At 41.4% G+C, this 19765-nt stretch overlaps 1 protein-coding gene across 1 annotated transcript in view; it reads left to right on the top strand.

Moving 5' to 3' along the window:
* acss2l (acyl-CoA synthetase short chain family member 2 like) overlaps positions 1–19765 on the top strand; it is a 114997-nt gene that overhangs the window by 71069 nt on the left and 24163 nt on the right. Inside the window, exons 5-13 of the mRNA XM_041189963.1 lie at positions 456–528; positions 674–749; positions 2243–2336; positions 8004–8141; positions 9307–9477; positions 14469–14602; positions 16192–16324; positions 17826–17882; positions 17993–18073. Of these exons, the coding sequence (XP_041045897.1) occupies positions 456–528; positions 674–749; positions 2243–2336; positions 8004–8141; positions 9307–9477; positions 14469–14602; positions 16192–16324; positions 17826–17882; positions 17993–18073 (957 nt within the window). The remainder of the gene's footprint in view (positions 1–455; positions 529–673; positions 750–2242; positions 2337–8003; positions 8142–9306; positions 9478–14468; positions 14603–16191; positions 16325–17825; positions 17883–17992; positions 18074–19765) is intronic.

The following is a 19765-nucleotide window of genomic DNA, read 5'->3' as shown; positions in this document are numbered from 1 at the left end:
GAACTATTTTCTGACATGAATTCTGGATTTTCAGCTGTGTTGTGCATGTAATGCGCTAATACAAGAGTTAAGTCTTATAGCTTTCAAGTCAGGAAGTGCATGGTTAATAGCTTAACAAGCGACTTAGCATTGCTGCTGGGATGTTCTAATTGGCTCTTTAGTTGTGCACTGTGGAGCCCGCATCTTGTAGAAATTTTACAAAATGTTATGAAGTGAGGCTCCCATTTAACACATTCCCTAATCTCAGGGAATACTCAGCAGGTCTGTGGTGAGAGAAACAGTTAACAAATCAGGGCAAAGACCTTAGACCAGAAGATATGAATTCAGACATTGCCTCAGCCACACTACTTATGCTCATTGGCTACCATGGGCAATATACTCAACAAAACACTTTGTCCCTTGTGCTGATTAAACAATGGAAGTCATTACAACTGTTTTATGTGTTTATCATTTAGTTTGCAGGTTTCTCAGCTGAGTCTCTATGTGAGAGAATATTAGACTCCCAATGTATATTACTGATTACTGCAGGTAAGGACCCTGTCATTCCTGTCAAGTAATTCACAGTGTGCTGTGACTTATTGTAGTGAGTAGCTGTACCTGTCATGCCAGAAAGCTTTGAGAATCAGTATTAGAAAGTCGTGATACTTCACCCTTTGATTTTTCTGTCATTCAGATGGTTTCTACAGAGGAGAAAAGCTTGTAAACCTAAAGATGATTGCAGACGATGCTTTGGAAAAGTGCAAAGACAAGTGAGATTTCTGCCATAGCATCTTTTCGGGCCTAAGCATGTCAAATTACCTTTTTGAGGGAGACAACGCTCCGTAAGACCCCCACACTCAGTCCATACTGAATTGTAGCTGATGAAGAGAGGATATTACCGAGGGCATTATTGAATAATTAATTTCATGCATGTAGGAGGCTCCAAGTATGAGTCATGGAGTTAAACAGATCTCTTCAAATGGAATAAACATTCAGTTCAAGAATTTCTTAATGTTCTATTCCATTTTGTATGTTTAACACACTGTAAACAAAAATTGTCTTAAATTCTAACATGTAATCTTAACAGTTTATTTTATAAATTGCAAGGTTACTTTGAGCAAAAACTTCTTCCCAAATCCTTCTCTCCCCTTTTTTTATTCAAAAGAAGGACAAATACTTCTGATAAAAACAAAAAAACTGCAGATGCTGGAAATCCAAAACAAAAACAGAATTACCTGGAAAAACTCAGCAGGTACTTAAGTAAGTTCTGTCGAAGGGTCATGAGGACTCGAAACGTCAGCTCTTTTCTTCTCCGCCGATGCTGCCAGACCTGCTGAGTTTTTCCAGGTAATTCTGTTTTTGTTTTGGACAAATACTTCTGGTTGTTTGTAATGTAACTTCCATTACAGAGAAGAACTCTGCAATAGATGAAGATGCTGCATAAGAAATGGATTTGATTGCGCAGTTGCACAGTGGCTACCCTTATGACTGGCATTAAATTTGTATCATGTCAAATTCTGTGTATTTCACTGCATCACGCAGTGAGCCATGGTGACTGCTGCACATCACTCCCTGTCAATGTAGTCATCATGTTTGTTAGACAGATTTTTGATCTACATGGAAGTCAAGGGTTATGAGGGGCAGACAGGAAAGTGGAGTTAAGGCCATAATCAGATCAACCTTGATCTTATTGAATTGTGAAGCAGGCTTGATGGTCTGAATAGCCTACTCCTTCTGCTATTTCTGATGATTTTATGGTCTTATGTCTCCCCCAGCACATTTATCACACTCACTCCTGAACATTACTTTGTGAGTTACACTGGCTGTCTTGTTCTGATCAGCTTGTATGACAGGGTATTTATGTTTGATGCTTTCCAATTTAAATGAGTAATGCTTACTCAGTTGTGCTGACAGACTGGGAAAAGATCAGAGATGGAGAGAAATCAAAAGGAGACAACATGTCCACATCATTGGGAGATGATGGGGAAAGGAATATGACATTGAAATCATGGCCAGTAAAGAGAGTGCCAATGATGGCACTGTGGGAAAAGCAGTGATTCTGACAAAAATCAAAATAACTATTAAATAAAAAGGAGCAGTTAAAAAAAAATAAAATCCACCCCACCAACCAAAATATGGTATTTGAGGGGCATTATCTCATAATATGAAAAGGAAGTCCTGCTATGAGTAGAATATATTGCACTTATAACTATTTTTTAAAAAATGGAACACTCTTTACAATTTGAATTGTCATTTATTTCAGAGAGGATTTTGTTGTGAAAAAGTGTGTTGTGGTGCAACACCTTGGTGACAACGTGAAAAACAACCATGGACAAACTTGCTGTAACATCCTGCAGGTAAATGCTGAAATTAATAAAAAAAACTATGTGATGATTAGTGGTTGATATGCTGAATAATAATACAAGAAATCTTGGAGAGCGAAAAAAATCATTTGGTCCCTCAAGTTTGCCCAACCCACAGTTCTGTATGACCATGTTTGTTTGTAAACAACCCCACCCTTCACGCTCCCTACCCCATTCAAGAATCCAGTCCACCTTTTGAAATCCTACAGAACAGTGAATATTTTTGTTGTCTTTGATCTGGATTCCAGGCAAATGAATAACCAGTTTTATTTCTTTTGCCCACTCAGACTCAATTATTATTTTTCTAATCACTTTTCTCCAGTCCCCATTTGTCTGTAAGTTGTTGATTCTGTTACTGGAGTATGATTTCATAGCTAATAGTTGCTAGTGGCTTTAGTGGCTGGCATTTACTTGTGTATCACCTCAGCCTCACACACTTTACATGCCCCATCCATGCCAACCCATGCCACCTCATGCCCCACACCCACCCTATGGTCTCTTATACCCTCCATGCCAACCTATACCCCTCCTCCCACCCCCCCATGGCCTCTCATATCTTCTGTGCCAACCTATGCCTCTCTACCTACCTTCATGGATCCTCAGACCCTCTATGCCAACATATGCCTCTCTGCCAACCTATTATGGTCCATTATACCCTCTATACCAACTTAGTGCCAACTCAAGCCAACCCATGCACTTAGCAACCACCCTTTGCCCTTACCCTCCATACACCACGGGCAGACCTCAGGACTCATTCTGAGAGAAAATAAAATACAGTTTTAAGTGTCTATTGATGAATTCACTAGTTAACAAAAAAAAAAACAACCTGATAAAAACCCATTCACTATATTTATTTTTTTTCAACTGCTTAGTCTCTTTTAACAAGCATTTGTATTCATAAACCCACTTCAAAAACTTTGTCAGCATTTAGAGCTGTCAGTCAAACTGTGAACTGACAAGCACCCAATGTGATAATGATAGGTTGTGAAATCAGTTTTGTAGCACAAATCCTATAACAATAACCCTCAGGTTAATGTCAACAAGCAGAGTGAAATAGCAAGCACTGATTTTTTTAAACTTCTGGACTGCTTTTTTTAAAAAAAAGGCCAGGAGATTTAAATCCCTTGACAACTTGACAGCTCCAATGAGCTTTGACAGTTCCTTTGACAGCTTGACAGGTCCCTTGAGAATTCTCTTGACAGTTACAATGAGCTTGACAATTCCACTGAGTTTATGCATTTTTTACGCACATTCATATCTAATTTTAACAGTCCTAAAGGGCAACTTACCTCTTCCAAAGCATACCTGACCTCTCCAAAGATGTCCCTTGACCTATCCAAAAGGGTGCCCTACCCCTCCAAGGAACTTCACTAACTTCACACTTTATCCTGATAGGTCTAAAGTGCACAAGTTGTGTTTCGGACAGACCACTTACCAAAATTGGGTGAAGAGATCTTGTAGGTGCTGGTGCTTGGGGGCACATATAAGACACATCGAACATCACTGGTTTAGAGGACGGCAAACTCAGTGGAGGCAAAGTCATTTCCTGGTTGAAAGCTAGGACACACGCTTGCTAGGATTTCTGGTGCTATTTTCAGGAAGGCATCCAAGTAGGAACCTCTTCAGGGATTTAGAGAAGTGAATGCTACAGGACATGGAAGTGAGATGGAAAAAGGGTGCACCACGTTTCCCTGACACACTCAACACACATTTCCCTGACATACTCACCACCGCACCCACCTGTCTCCAACCCCCATTAGACCATAAGACGTAGGAGCAGAAGTTGGCCATTCAGCTCATCAAGTCTGCTCCATTATTCAATGAGATCAAGGCTGATCTGATAATCCTCAACTGCACTTGCCTGCCTTTTCCCCATAACCCTTGATTCCCTTACTGATTAAAAATCTGTCTATCTCAGCCTGAAAATACTTAATGACCCAGCTTCTATAGCTCTCTTTGTTAAAGAATTCCACAGATTCACTACCCTCTGAGAGAAGAAATTCCTCCTCATCTCTGTTTTACTCTGAGATTATGCCCTCTGGTCCTCGACTCTCCCACAAGGGGAAACAACCTCTCAGCATCTACCCTGTCAAGACCCCTAAGAATTTTGTATGTTTCAATAAGGTCTCCTCTCATTCTGCTAAACTCCAGTGAATACAGGCCCAACCTACTCAACCTCTCCTCATAAGAAAATCCCTCCATACCCGGGATCAACCTATTGAACCTTCTCTGGACTGCCTCCAATGCTAGCACATCTTTCCTTAGATAAGGGGACCAAAATTACTCACAATATTCTAGGTGTGGTCTAACTAGTGCCTTATATAGTTTTAGCAAAACTTCCCTATTTTTATACTCCATTCCCTTTGAAATAATGGCCAACATTCCATTTGCTTTCCCTATTGCCTGTTGAACTTGTATGTTAGCTTTTTGGGATTCATATGCAAGGACTCCCAAATCCCATGTGCTACAGCCTTCTGCAGTCTTTCTCTATTTAAATAATATTCAGCTCCTCTATTCTTCCTGCCAAAGAGCATTACCTCACATTTTCCCACCTTATATTCCATCTTCCAGGTTGTTCCCACTCTCTTAACCTGTATATCCCTTTGTAGATTCTTGTGTCATCCTCACCACTTGCCTTCCCACCTATTTTTGCCTCATCTGCAAACTTGGTGATAGTACACTCACTTTCCTCATCTAAGTCATTAATATATATTGTAAATAATTGAGGCCCCAGCACTGATCCCTGTAGCACTCCACTAGTTACAGATTGCCATCCCGAAAATGCCCCCCTTATCCCAATTCTCTGTCTTCTGTTAGTTAGCAAATCCTCTATCCATGCTAATATACTATCCCCAACATATGGGCTCTTTTCTTATTAAGTAGCCTTATGTGTGGTACCTTATCGAATCCCTTTTCGAAATCCAAGTTCTCTTTATCTATCCTGCTTGTTATCCCCTCAAAGAATTCTAATAAACTTGTTAGGCATGATTTCCCCTTCATGAAGCCATGCTGACTCTGATTAGATTATGTATTTCTAAATGCTCTGCTATTGCATCCTTTATAATAGATTCCAACATTTTCCCAATGACAGGTGTTAAGCTAACTGCCTACAGTTACCTGTTTTGTCTCCTTCCCTTTTTGAATAAGGGTGTTACATTGGCTGTTCTCCAATCCTCTGGAACTTTTCCAGAATCTAAGGACTCTTGGAAGATTACTACCTGTGCATCCACTTTCCCTGTCGCTATTCCCTTTAATATCCTAGGGTGCAACCTATCAATTCTAGGGGACTTACCAGCCTTTAGCCCCATTAGTTTCCCTAGTACTTTGTTTCTAGTGATAGTTATTGTATTTATTTTCCCTCCTCCTTTTTCTCCCTATTATTTATATTTGTGGAATGCTGTTAGTATCTTCTATCGTGAAGTCTCAAGCAAAGTATTTATTCAAGTCCTTCGCTATTTTCTGGTTCCCCATTAGTATTTCCCTAGTCTCATTCTCTAAGGGGCCTATGTTCACTTTGGCCTCTCTCTTCCTTTTTGTATATTTAAAGAAGCTCTTACTGTCCATTTCTATATTACTTGCTAGTTTACCCTCAAAGTTTATTTTCTCTCTCTTTATTTTTTTGGTCATCTTTTGTTGGTTTTTAAAACTTTCCCAATCCCCTGGTTTACCACTAATCTTTGCCACATTGTATGTTTTTTCTTTCAATTTGATAATATCCTTAACTTCCTTAGTTAACCATGGTTGGTTTATCCTCTTCCTTGAATCCTTCTTCTTCACAGGGATATATCTTTATTGTGAGTCATGAACTATTTTCTTAAATGTCTGCCATTGTTCATCGACTGTCTTTTCTGCCAAACTGCTTTCTCAGTCCACTCCAGCCAACTCTGCACTCGTTCCTTTGTAATCACCCTTATTTAAGTTTAGCACAGTTGTTTCCGATCCAAGTTTCTCACTCTCAAGCTGAATGTTATAATCTACCATATCATGGTCACTGTTTCCTAGTGGATCCTTTGCCCTGAGATCATTTATTAAACCTGCCTCATTACACATTACCAGATCCAAAATAGCCTGATCCCTGGTTGGATTCACAATATATTGTTCTAGGAAACTGTCCAGAATACACTTTATGAATTGTTGCTACCTTTGCCAATTTGATTTTCCCAAGCTACATGAAGATTAAAGTCACCCATGATTAATGTACTGCCTTTTTTACATGCCCTCATTATCTCCTGATTTATTCTCTGTTTAACAGTATAGTTACTGTCAGGGGGCCTATGGACTACTCCCATCAGTGTCTTCTTCCCCTTATTATTTCTTACCTCCACCCAAATGGATTCTACATCTTCTGATCTAAGATAATCTCTTGCTATCATACTTATTCCATCTTGTACTAACAAAGTTACCCCATCAACCTTTCCTTCCTGTCTGTCCTTTTGAAAGGTCACATACCTCTGAATATTTAGTTCCCAGCTTTGATCTCCTTGTAACCATGTGTCCGTAATGACCATAAGATTATACCCATTAACCTCTATCTATGCCGTTAATTCATTTATTTTGTTCCGAATGCTACGTGCATTTAAGTAAAGGGCCATTAATTTTGCCTTTTACCCATTTTTTCCCTCTTTGTCCCTATTTGCTGCCTTTTTTATGTTTGTACACTCTGTCCCTTCCTGTGACAACCTGGGTATCATTACCTAAGTAACTGCCCTGCAGGCTGTCAGGTCCTACATAAGTCTACATATCCACTTTCCAGAACCCTCCCCCTCCTCTATTTAATTTAAAGCCCTCTCTACAGCCCTAGTTATTGGGTTTGCCAGGACACTGGTCCCAGCATGGTTCAAGTTTGGTAGGGACTCCCAGAATCAGGCCTGTAGCGCCATTTTGGCTAAACCAGAGACCCTTTCCATCTCTGCAAAAATTCAGGCCTTGGTTATCCAACTGTTGCAGGATGTGGTAACCAGATCTGATCCTGCTCTTGACTGGCTTCTACAGTACATAATTGGGAGGACATTTTATTGTATTATGATGAGGAGTAGGTGTTCAGATCAAATTCCCCATTTCTAATCCTGTAACCTAATCATTGTGTTATGGTGATCAGTTAACCTGGCACACACGGGGTAATGAGCTTAAGTCCTTCTTACCAACTCCTTTTTACAGCTGCACCATTTTTACTGAGGACAGAACACACATTTCAGCTGTGTGTTCACTCACACCTCATAGGATCAACCAGCACTCAAGGAGCACCAACAGATAGAGTGTGAGGAGGTGACTTCCCTACATGGCTATTTACCACTCTTAGCTGTGTTATCACACTGAGGCATCTTGTATTCACAGCACTAAAGAAGGAACATTGCAGAGTCTTGAATGATATCTCTTAACCTCCTAGTTTTGGAGGAGCCGTTGTGAAGTTTGAGAAGAATTCAGTGCCTGCCTGATTACTGAAATTAATGGAAGGAAAGTCTTGCAGGATCTATAAAGGGTGTGCACTCCTCCCTGTCAGATTTTCCTGTCTGTGCTTTGCCCAGGTAGTGCTTAATGCCCAGGGGTTAAGAAATGGGCTTGATAGATAAAATGACAATTCTCATTCTGCATTTTAGCTAGCAGCAAAATGGTAAGTTCTGAAATACGTTAATGCTCTTTTTTTTTGTGGTTTCCTCATAGTTATTCTGGAACTGTGACACTGATATATGCTGGGATGTGCTAATGAAGGATGCCAGTGAGCAGTGTGAGCCAGAATGGGTTGATGCTGAACATCCACTCTTCATCCTCTATACAAGTGGGTCTACTGGGAAACCCAAGGCAAGCTTTCTATCTGCATATGACCTTTCCCTGTTGGGGGCTACGGGATGCCAATCAATAACATCTAACCTTTTTCTTACATTGTTACTATACTGAAATCAAGACTGATTACTGTATAGCATCTCTTAATTTAATGCATTCTTTCCCACAGCAATAGTCGAATGTTTTACTTCGTCAGACTTTCATTCCTCTTACAAGCTTTTAAAATCTAATTCACCTTATCATTACTTCCTAATTTACCTCTTCCTCACTGCTCATTTTCACCATGGTTGTTCTCTGTGTTGCAATCCTTAGCCCTTGTATGGGAATAGTAGTATGGTGGTTCTATTACTGGATTAATAATCTTGAGGCCTGGACTAATGAGTTGGAGGGCATGAGTTTAAAACCCACCACCTCAGCTGGGGAACTTAAATTAATCAAATAAATCTGCAATTAAAGGTCAATATCAGTAATGGCAACCACATGTAACTATTGGATTATCATGAAAACTCAAAGAGTTCACTAATGTCACTTAGGGAAGGAAATCTGCTATCCTTACCTGGTCTGGGCTACATGTGGCTTCAGACCAACAACAATGTGGTTGACCAAGCAGGCTCACCACCACCTTCCTAAGGGCAATTAGGCGTGGGCATTAAATACTGGCCCGGCCAATGACGCTCACATTCTGCAAATGAATAAAAACAGTTTGTCAGCAAAGCGCTTCTGTTAGTGCAATTTAATACGTTTTAATAAATAAAAGTACTAAATGATTTATACATTTGCAGTTTTCTTCTTTTTCTGTACCTGAATTACCTCAATGACAGTAAATACCTTATTTAGATCAACGTAACATTTAAGCTGATGTTTGCGAATTGCAAAGATGTCAAATTGTTGCAGTCTATAACTAAACCCTCAGACCCAATTCCGTGAGGTTGCCAAACAAGGTAAACACAGGAGGGTGGGGGTTGGGAGGCTTGTGATCTGGCATATTTACTGTCATTTTGCCATGCTTGCATCAATTCCTGCAGCGATTGAGCTATAATCTCCATAGTGAAGAATGACTGACTGCACATGGAACCAGTGATAATTCACAGCTTGCCACAGGGCAATAACATGATTATTACTCATCAAGTCACCACAAGATGAATGTTACTGACATTTGCTTTTATTTTTGTTTTTACTCTAGGGCGTGCTGCACACTGTTGCGGGCTATCTGATTTACACTGCAATCAGTTTTAAATATGTTTTTGACTACCATGATGATGATGTGTACTGGTGCACGGCTGATATCGGATGGATTACTGGACACTCATATGTTATCTATGGTCCACTGGCAAATGGTGCGACATGCGTTCTAGTGAGTAGAGATAGTATTCTGTTCAACTTCTGGAGCAGGAAATATAGTTCATGTATAGAAGCTAAAAGTCTGCATCTTGTAAAGGTAATGTTTTCCATTTGAGGGTCTCGATGATATTGTCCCTTTCTGACCTAAGAGACAATTCACTCCCATGCCTCTAGCCAATGTCATGCCTGTGATATTAATTAATTTATTTAGGGATGTAAGTAGCACTAAAAGTGTAAGGGGATACAACTGGAGAGTTAGAGTTATGGGCCAGCTTTTTCCTGGCTCTGTGGAGATGGGGTTAGAAGCAGCTGAGTCTGGGGGGGTGGAGGGGAGGAGTTTGGAGGGATCCCCGATGCATTCCTGCTATCGGACACGTTTTCTGGGTTTGGGGGAACCAGGATATGGATCAGCTGTCCAATAAATAGAGGCAGGCAGCCAATTTAATTAACTAAGCCCCCAGTTAAGGGTTATTGGGTCTCCCCACCACACCAAACCACACCTCTGGTGTATGGGTAGGCCACCAGCTCAATGTAAACGGCCTCCCCACGGCACACCGGCAAGGGGGCATTGGAGTCAGAGACTCCATACCCCATTGACGGGGTTGCAAGAGGGAAATACCAAACCTGTGGCCCCGATAATCCCCTTGGAGGTCTTTTCACTCCATTCTTTGGGCCCCCTGCCTTAATCCCCCATCTAAAATATTTAATTTTTTTTATCCCTCTGAGGGTATCTCCACCTTCAGGTGCCCTCATGTTCTCAGATCTGCCGCAGCAGTGCCCACCTCTCTTGCTGGGGCTATAGACTCTAGAGATGCCAGCCCTATTGTTGGACCAGCAGCATCAGGAGTCCATCCACTGGCTTTAACAGAACAGTAAAATAGAAGGGTCCCTCTGGGAAAGTAACTCTTGCTAGTTTGGCTCCCAGCAGCTGTGGACTCAGGACCCCTATTTGGTCCCAATGTTGAGGTCCCGAATTTCTTGGGAAAATCCTAGAATTATGGCACACAGAAGAAGGCCATTCGGCCTATCATGAAAGAGCTATTCAGTTAGTCCCACTCCCCTGCTCTTTCCCCATAGCTATATATAAACATACGAATTAGAAGCAGGAGTAAGCCATTCAGCTCTTCGAGCCTGCTCCACCTTTTAATAAGATAATGGCTGATCTGATTGTATTCTCTCGCCTGCTCCCAATAATCTTTCACCTCCTTGTTTATCAAGAATCTGTTTACCTTTGCCTTAAAAATATTCAAAGACACTGCTTCCACTGCCTTTTGAGTAAGGGAATTCTAAAGATTAACTACCCTCTGAGAGAAAAAAATTCTCCTCATAAGGATGACCGCTTATTTTTAAACAGTGACCCCTAGTTCTAGGTTTTCTCACAACAGGAAACGTCTTCTCCACATCCACTCTGTCAAGATCCCTCAGAATCTTAAAGGTTTCAATCAAGTCGCCTCTTATTCTTCTAAACTCCATGTTTAGAACGCTAAACTGTCCAACCTTTCCGCATAAGACAGCCCATCCATTCCTGGTATTAGTCTAGTAAACCTTCTCTGAACTGCTTCCAAAACATTTACATCCTTCCTTAAATATGGAGACCAATACCAGTACAGAGCTGTGGTTTCACTGGTATCCCGTACAACTGAAGCATAGCCTCTTCATTTTTATATTCAAATCCCCTCACAATAAACAATAATATTCTACTAGCTTTCGCAATTACTTATTGTACCTGCATACTAGCCTTTTGTCATTCATGTACCAGATCCCTCTAAATCCCAGAGCTCTGCAATCTCTCACCATTTAGATAATATGCTTCTTTTTTATTCTTCTTGCCAAAATGGACAATTTCACATTTTCCCACAATATACTCCATTTGCCAGATCTTTGCCCACTCACTCACTTTGTAGTGTCCTTATGTCCTCTTCACAATTTACTTTCCTACCTATCTTTGTTGCATCAGCAAATCTGTTTCCTGTTAGCAAGCCAATCTCCTCTCCATGCCAATATGTTACCCCCTACACCACAAGCTTTTACTTTCCGCAATTGATATGGCAACTTGTCAACTACCTTCTAGAAATCTAAGTACAGTACATCCACTGGTTCCCTTTTATCTACAGCACGTGATTCCTTCAAAGAACTCCAATAAATTGGTTAAATATGATTTCCTCGGCATAGCTCTGTAAACTATTCAAATTATTACAGCACTGTTACTTCTCTGTGGCTTTAGCTTTACAATTGCGTGTACTTGACCTTACACAATTTAAAAAATATACATTTATCAGCTATGCTGTAAGGTGCCTGAGAGGAGGCTGGGGCAGACTGACAGGAGCACTACAGTATATTGGTGGTATCTTCACTTGGGCCATTACTGATGGCCTCACTGATTCAGAATTTGAGGAATATTTAATGATGGTATTTAGCAGCTTCTTGTAAAATGGGGCTGCCGGATTGGTTCAATCAGGGTGGGTGTGGGTTGGGAAGGGGGTATCCTGGCAGAGCTGAGGCCCAGATTTTCCTTGTGGGGCTTGGAGGAGCACTACTTTTACTCCTGGCCCAAAAATATTAGTTTAAATGTTTAAAGACAGCCCCTCAATTGTCAATTGCAATACCTTTCAAGTCGTAATGGCATCATATGGGGGAGACAGTAGCAATGTCACTGGACTACTAATCCAGTGACCCAGCTGAATGCTCTGGGGACATGGGTTCAAATCCCACCACAGCAGCTGGTGGAATTTAAATTCAATTAATAAATCTGGAATAAAAAGCTAATGGTGACCATGACAGCTGCTATCAGTTGTTGTAAAAACTCATCTGGTTCACCAGTGTTCTTTAGGAAAGGAAATCTGCTGTCATTACCCAGTCTGGCCTACATGTGATGCCAGACCCACGGCAATGTGGTTGATTCTCAACTACCCTCTGAAATGGCCCTAGCAAGCTGCTCAGTTCAAGGGCAATTAGGGATGGGCAACAAATGCTGGCCTTGCCAGTGACACCCGCATCCCTTGAAAGAATGAAAACAAAGACCCTGATTTGCAAAATCAGATAAATGCTGCAGCTGCCTAAACAAAGGGCCCAGATAAAGTGGTGCCAGGCAGGAATGGAGTGGTAAGCTTTTGGAGGTGGTTGTTGGAAAGGGTTAAGCTCTAACAATAGCTACTGAGCATGTGCATAACAATATGTCATAGTGATGTCACTCACTGTGAGACGATGAGTGAGAAGCACATTTGAAAGAAGCTGTAGCTATGCTGTGGGGTCAGTTAAATTGCCTTCTTGCGCTCTGGTGATCATTGTGCAGCTCATAGACTTGTAGAATTATAGAATGTTAAAGCAGAGATGGAGGTAGCACTCTGCCTCTACCGATCCCATAAAAATAAAATTAAAAACTTCTTCGATTGCTAAAAACCAGTACCACTGGCACCAGTACAACTGGAGTCCCATTTTCAGGTATGCAAGACCAGTTTGGACAAGTATTACTGGTACCAAGTTTTCCCTTTTATTCCCCAAGTGTCCTCCAGCAGTTTGTAAAGAGGTGCATGACATCTGGTGTGAAGCATGCACAGACTACTTCTAAGGCTGCCTGAAAAGTGCAACCACTGGGCCCTGGATGTCAATGGGAGCAGCCAAGGTACCCTTCCCCCAATCCCCAGTTTTCAACTGCTGGCTGCCTGTGTTTCAGGTGAGATTTAAAACGGTCCCCACAATTCAGACGTACTGTTGAGGAGGTCTGAGGCAACATCCTCAATGAGTGTTGTATCCTCTAAATTTATTTCTATGTTTTGTAAAAAAATCTTAGCTTTTTTAAATAATAGAAACAGATTCATTAACTACCTTTTCGCACCTTCCTACCTTAAAACAAAAAGAAACAGGGGAACGTATAAGAATATATAATATAAAAGCAAAATACTGCAGATGCTGGAGATCTGAAATAAAAACAGAAAGTGCTGGAAAAACTCAGTAGATCTGGAAGCATCTGTGGAGAGAAACAGAGTAAACATCTCAAGTCGAATGTGACTTCTTTGGTTCTGAAGAAGGGTCATATTGGACAGAGAAACATAGAAACTAGAAGCAGGAGTAGGCCATTCGATCCTTCGAGCCTGCTCCGCCATTCATCATGATCATGGCTGATCATCCAACTCAATAGCCTGCTCCCATTTTCTCCTCGTATACTTTGATCCCTTTCGTCCCAAGAGCTATATCTAACTCCTTCTTGAAAACATACAATGTTTTGGCTTCAACTACTTTCTGTGGTAGCGAATTCCACAGGCTCACCACTCTCTGGGTGAAGAAATTTCTCCTCATCTCAGTCCTAAATGGTCTACCCCGTACCCTCAGACTGTGACCCCTGGACTCCCCACCATCGGGAACATCCTTCCTGCATCCATCCTGTCTAGTCCTGTTAGAATTTTATAGGTTTCTATGAGATCCCCCCTCATTCTTCTGAACTCCAGTGAATATAATCATTGACTCAAAATGTCAACTCTGTTTTTCTCTCTCCACAGATGCTGTCAGACCTGCTGATTTTTTCCAGCACTTTTTGTTTACATTAGACAAGAACATATAGCCAAATAAAAGAGTCAGTAACAGTATAGTACTTCTTCCTCTCCTTGGATCTTCCTGTGCCAGGCCCGATTGTTTAAGAGACAGAGAGAGAGAGCAGGCAGCCAGCCTGATCCCAGTGTTCTGCAAATCATCTTCCAAAGCTCTATCCGGAGCTATGTGAGAAGATGTGCTGGTAAAGGGAGGTGGCGACTCACCTACAGTTTTCCCTCCAAACCTGTGAGAGTACCTGAGGTGGCTGATTGGTACGTTGCCACATGGTTCGGCTGAAATTCTCAACTCACCAAATCACAGGATCGCCCTCACTGCCTAGAAGCTAGAGTTAGGCCAGAGGCCTAGCAACAAAACCCAAGGACAGAGCTGCCAGATTTGAGAAACATAAAAATGCACATGCATGAATTGGATGATTTTCCAATGGATACATTTTCAGTATATTTCTCTCCATTTTAGTTTGAAGGTCTGCTGCTGTATCCACACGTTGGGAGACTGTATGAAATGATTGAAAAATACAAAGTGACAAAGCTTTACACAGCGCCCACAGTCATTAGGATGCTAATGAAGTTTGGAGAGGAACCTGTGAGAAAGTAAGAAAGTTAGGAATGGGATTTGATGTATCCATTTGAATGTATGATACTATATGAACAGTAAAATAAAGTATCCAAGGGTATGAAGTGTCATCGGGCTAAAACATGCTAAGGAACCATGCCCTTAGTTATTGCAATTTTAATGTTTTAGAGCATTTTGTGGACTGATCAAATGAAGTGAAGGGCTTTTGTTCTCTCCCTTTACTGCTTGCATGGAGGATAAACACTAAGATGGACTGGCTGAACCAAACATCTAGTTTCAATATTGTAATTTCTGTTATTCAAAACTGGATATTTGTATTGGGTCACTGAAACAGTCCAGCTTATCCTAAAACCTTTAAATTACATTTAATTTAAATAACCATTGCAGTTTCCATAAGCATTTAAAACTGTTCATGATGATGCTGCTTTTCCCGGCTTTGGTTTCAGTGTGGGCGGGGTGGGGGTGGTTCGGAAACAGTGACACTTTCTGAGAACAAGCTGGAGTCACGTCAGGCCATAACAAGGTCTACATCTGTGCTCCCCACTTACAGTCTCTATTGTAGTGACCGTCTCTACTTCTTTCTCAATTATTTGTCTGCAATTAAGAAAAGTTGCTGCTTTTTTCAATCTTCCTCTCTTCTTTTAGCTCCTCTTCATCTTTTTCTCCTTTTTGCCTACTCTTCCTCCCTTTCCCCCCAATCTTTCTCCTCCCTCTCCTCGCGGTGATACTATGGTTGCCAGCAACTCACCAGCAGCTCATCCAAGTGAGCTGAAACCGTGAGTGTCAACAGGCTGCCCCACTAAGAGGGCAACTCAGTGAACTCACACAAATGTCCATACACGCATTTTTCCAGTAGAAATCGCTGGATGGTAATGAGCTGTGAGAATCCTTATGTCAACCCTGAGAAATTCTTCAACAATGTTTTTCGTCAGGCTGTCACTGGCTAACAATTTCACATGTGCAGTTTGTGTACAAGAGAGGATAAAGACCTTCCAGTAAGGAGAAAGATAATTTTGTAACACTTATACTGCAATTCTATTTTATCATAATTTCCATTTGTTAACAAACTCTAACATCAAAAACTTGTTTGACTCTGCCCACAGTGATTTTGTATAATATTAAGATCAGCAGTACATAAAGTTTAGTGCCTAATATTTATTATTTGTGAAGTGTGTTTGAAAAAATAACCATTCTGTCACATTAAAATAATTGTAAAAGTTTTGCTGAGAAGTTACAGCTAAAAAGTGAATCGTACCTTTCCATTTCAACACTGGCTAACTGACTTACTGTGCATTCCGAGAATTCTTTGTGTTTAATGCCCAATATCTCCTTTTCTCTCTATTGCAAATATTTCAAAAATATCTAAATAGCTGGTGAAAGGGAACTTAAATCATTAACTTGTCTTTTCTCTTTCAGTTTCAGATGGACCTTTGGATTACCGACATTTTCACGTTTTATTTTAGTTCCCAGCTTAAGCGATTTTTTTCTCCTCTTCTCAATACCAAATTTCTGTTATATTGCAACTTATCATTTTGGGTGTTGTACATGATTTAAAAATCCTCCTTTCCCACCCCGTCAGCTGACCTTTTTCACTTGACTGCTTCAGGTTCAATCTCAAGTCTTTGAGGATTCTGGGCTGTGCTGGAGAGCCCATTAACCCAGAAGCTTGGACATGGTATTATAACATCATCGGTAATGGGCAGTGTCCCATTGTGGATACCTTTTGGCAGACTGAAACGGTAAACATTCCTATTAAAGAAGCATCCTCAGAGTTTTCTTTAAGAGGGAAAGAACTCAAGAGAGTGGCATAGTATTTTCATCCCAGTGATGTGACATACAAGGAAAGCCAGGATATTTCTTTGTAACATGATTACGTATTCTGAATTTGAAACTGTTGTGGATTAAGTTGACTTAGTGGGCTGGACTTCGTGGCTCACTGGCAATGAATTAATGCAATACTGTGGGTAGCATCAGATTCCTGGTACATCACCAATATTTAAAGGTTGTCATTGGGGTGTTGATGCCCCTTTTGAGGATCCCAAAGTACAATACAAGAAATAGATTAGACACAATTCATTGTCTGAATATTACCTTTTCAAAAGTCTTCTTTGGTCTGCACTCAGTCTGGCACTGAGCTAAGAAGACAAGCAAGATCCAAGTTTGATTCCTGGTCTACACTGAGCGAGCTTACGTATTTTGAGTGCACTAGCCTTTGGCACCTTAAGGTGGGGAAGGGCAATTTACCTGGGATTCCTTGGTTGGAGGCTTGCTATTAAGTGATGTAAAGTGATTGTTGTAAAGATGGGACGTTACAGCTGGCTTGGTTTGATGGCACCGGACTCTTGATTGGTGAAGCAGTGGAGAGTGACTAACGCTCATTTCTTTGAAAGGATCAGGCTTTTCTGAAGCCACATGGAGAAAATTGGAGGGTTGATGCATAATACACAGAACATAAAGTGTGGAAATAGTGAAAACGATTTTTCAGGTTCTAAAGTATTTATTTCCCATCTTTCACATTATTATAAAGCTGACTTTGTTCCCAGGTTTTGGAGATAGCAGAAGGGCTTGCCACAATCTTTCAATCTTCCCTAGTTAAGCAAAGCATGCCAAAAGATTGGAAGATGGAAAATGGGACATCCTTATTCCAGAAAAGGGTGTTAAGGCGTTCCTAGTAACGACAGGTCAGTTAGTTTAACATCGGAGTAAGGAGTTAAAAACAATAATTAGGTGGAAAAAAATCAGTCAGCACTTGGAGCGTTTGAGGGACTTTGCCACTTTGAAGTTGGGCTTGTATGAGATCGAGCGATAAATGCCCCCCGCCCCCCCCGTGTACATTAATTTACCTCCCTGCCTCCTCCAGTAGCTAGGCCAAGGTTAGGCATTCCGTGTGTGGATAACACTAGGTGCAAACCCAGCATTCACCGCTTTTGCCACCACTAGTTGATGCTGCAGCACCTGTTAAAACAGCATTTCTGATGAGGTCACGGCACTGCTACATCAGTAAACTGCTGCTTAGATATTGAACATAGAAAGGTGTGCTCTCTCATCTCTAAATCATCACAGTTTCTTAAGGCTTTGAGTATCCCATAGGTAGATTGAACGTGGAATAGCACTGATGAATTGTGTTGACCAGCTGAGAATGTCTCTATTCTAGGTTTAGCATTGAACAGAAGTCCAATGATCAGAATATTGCTAAATGAACTCTAATCTGAGCCTTTATTGTCTCGTATTTCTGTACAGGGTGGCCCAATGATGACTCCTTTGCCAGCTGCTACACCATTGAAACCAGGATCGACTGTAAGCTTTACCTCAATGAATTGCCTCAATCTTCTCCTTCACATGGTGTGAGCCACCTTCTTCCTGCACAAACACATTCTATCAATTGCATTTTTTTCTTTTTCCTCCAGACATTTCCATTCTTCGGGGTCCTCCCTGCAATTCTCAATGAACATGGCGAGGAACTGGAAGGAGAAGCTGAAGGTTACTTGGTAGGTGCTCAGTTCATCTCAGCCATGACTTCCTTAAATCTGTGAACTGATTGCAAAACATATTGCACAACAGTAAGGTTCAAGATAGTTCTGTACACTAGAAAAATCATGATTCTTAACGCACTTGGAAAAAGATCTGCAAGTTGCACGAAATTCTTTGCTGCTGATAGTGTGCTGTAAATGTAGGGTTACATCATTTTGATGTTAATATAAAATAAAAACAAAATGCTAGAAATACTCAGGGAGTACAGAGGGAGAAACAAAGTTAATGGGCTGGATTATCATCCTAGAGGTGGGTCATGGGAGTCGAGAAATTCCCTGGCTCAGTGCGCCTGCCTCAGGAGGAAGTGCCCGCAAAGCTGGGATTTTCATCCCTGGGGGAGGGTGGGTGCTAACTGGAATTGGGCCTGCCGTTCCCAGAAACAGTGCAGAGGCAGCCACAAGGGCTGTTTAAAAGGCCTGCCTCAGTGCTCTGGGACTTCATCCTAGTAACAGTAAAAACAATAAAACAGGAAACCGCTCTTTGGCCCTCATTCCTAAAGCCCAATTACCATGCCCTCTCCATGCCACCTCCTGCCCCCCACCTACCCCCCAAAGGCCCCTCATACACTTCAGGCAAACCTGTGCCCCTCCACCCACCCCCAATGACCCCTCATACCCTCCATGCCAACCTATGGCGCTTCAATGTCCATGTACCCAGTATGCACTCTGTACCGAACCCTATAGTAACAATAGTATATGTGAAAAAAATTTTTAAAAACAGTCATTCATTCTTACTTTTCTTACAAAAAGCTCATTTTACGATTGCCCTACAAAAGTGTCAATCAACCAAACTTAAAGTATAACGAGCAGAAACTGCAAACACTCGATAGCTCTTTATTCTGTGTAAATAAACATTGAGCAATTTAGAAATAGATCCAAGACAGAAAGCTGTCAATCAAGCAATGTTTTCCTTTGGGCACAGCTGTTTCAACAGACCTCTTGATTGACAGCTTTCTCCAGGTTTGCATGGGGGGGAAATGAGTGGCTATTGGGGTGGGTGAAGAGTCATAAATTGGCATGGAGGGTATGGGTAAAAGCTTTTCAATTTAACTTTCAGAAGGTTCCCTCATCCAGACTATGGCCAGAACCTTCCGGCCCTGTTGGCGTTGGACATCATGGCAATATGCCGAGAAGGCCAAAAATCGTGGAACCAGTTTGCAATTATCTACTCCACCCGTCAATGGTGGGCTGCATTTCCTGCCATCACACACCGGGAACCTAATTTCGATACTTTAGCATCTCATTATAAGCCCTGTTCACCGGAATCATCCCACCCACCACCCCCCACCCCCCACGCTAGATCATCTGGGCATGTCAGCGTGAATGCACACCAACATGTTTCACAAATGTGCTTAAGCGATGTATACCTGGCAAGCTGCACTTTGCTCAAGACTGGAGTTTAGAAGAGTAATTGAAACCTTTAAGATCCTGAGGGGTATTGACAAGGCGGATGTGGAGAGGATGTTTCCTACTGTGGGAGAATCTAAAACTAGGGATCACTGTTTAAAATTAAGGGGTCACTCATTTAAGTCAGAGATAAGGAAAATGTTTTCTCTCAGAGGGTTTTGGTCTTTGGAACTCTTGTCCTCAAAAGGTAGTGGAAGCAGAGTCTTTGAATGTTTTTAAGGCAGAGCTAGATAGATTCTTGAT

This window comes from Carcharodon carcharias, chromosome 6 (genome assembly GCF_017639515.1).
Source record: "Carcharodon carcharias isolate sCarCar2 chromosome 6, sCarCar2.pri, whole genome shotgun sequence".
NCBI classification, from domain to species: domain Eukaryota; kingdom Metazoa; phylum Chordata; class Chondrichthyes; order Lamniformes; family Lamnidae; genus Carcharodon; species Carcharodon carcharias.
Note: the sequence above shows the minus strand (reverse complement) of the source record. Positions and strands in the feature narration are given on the sequence as shown.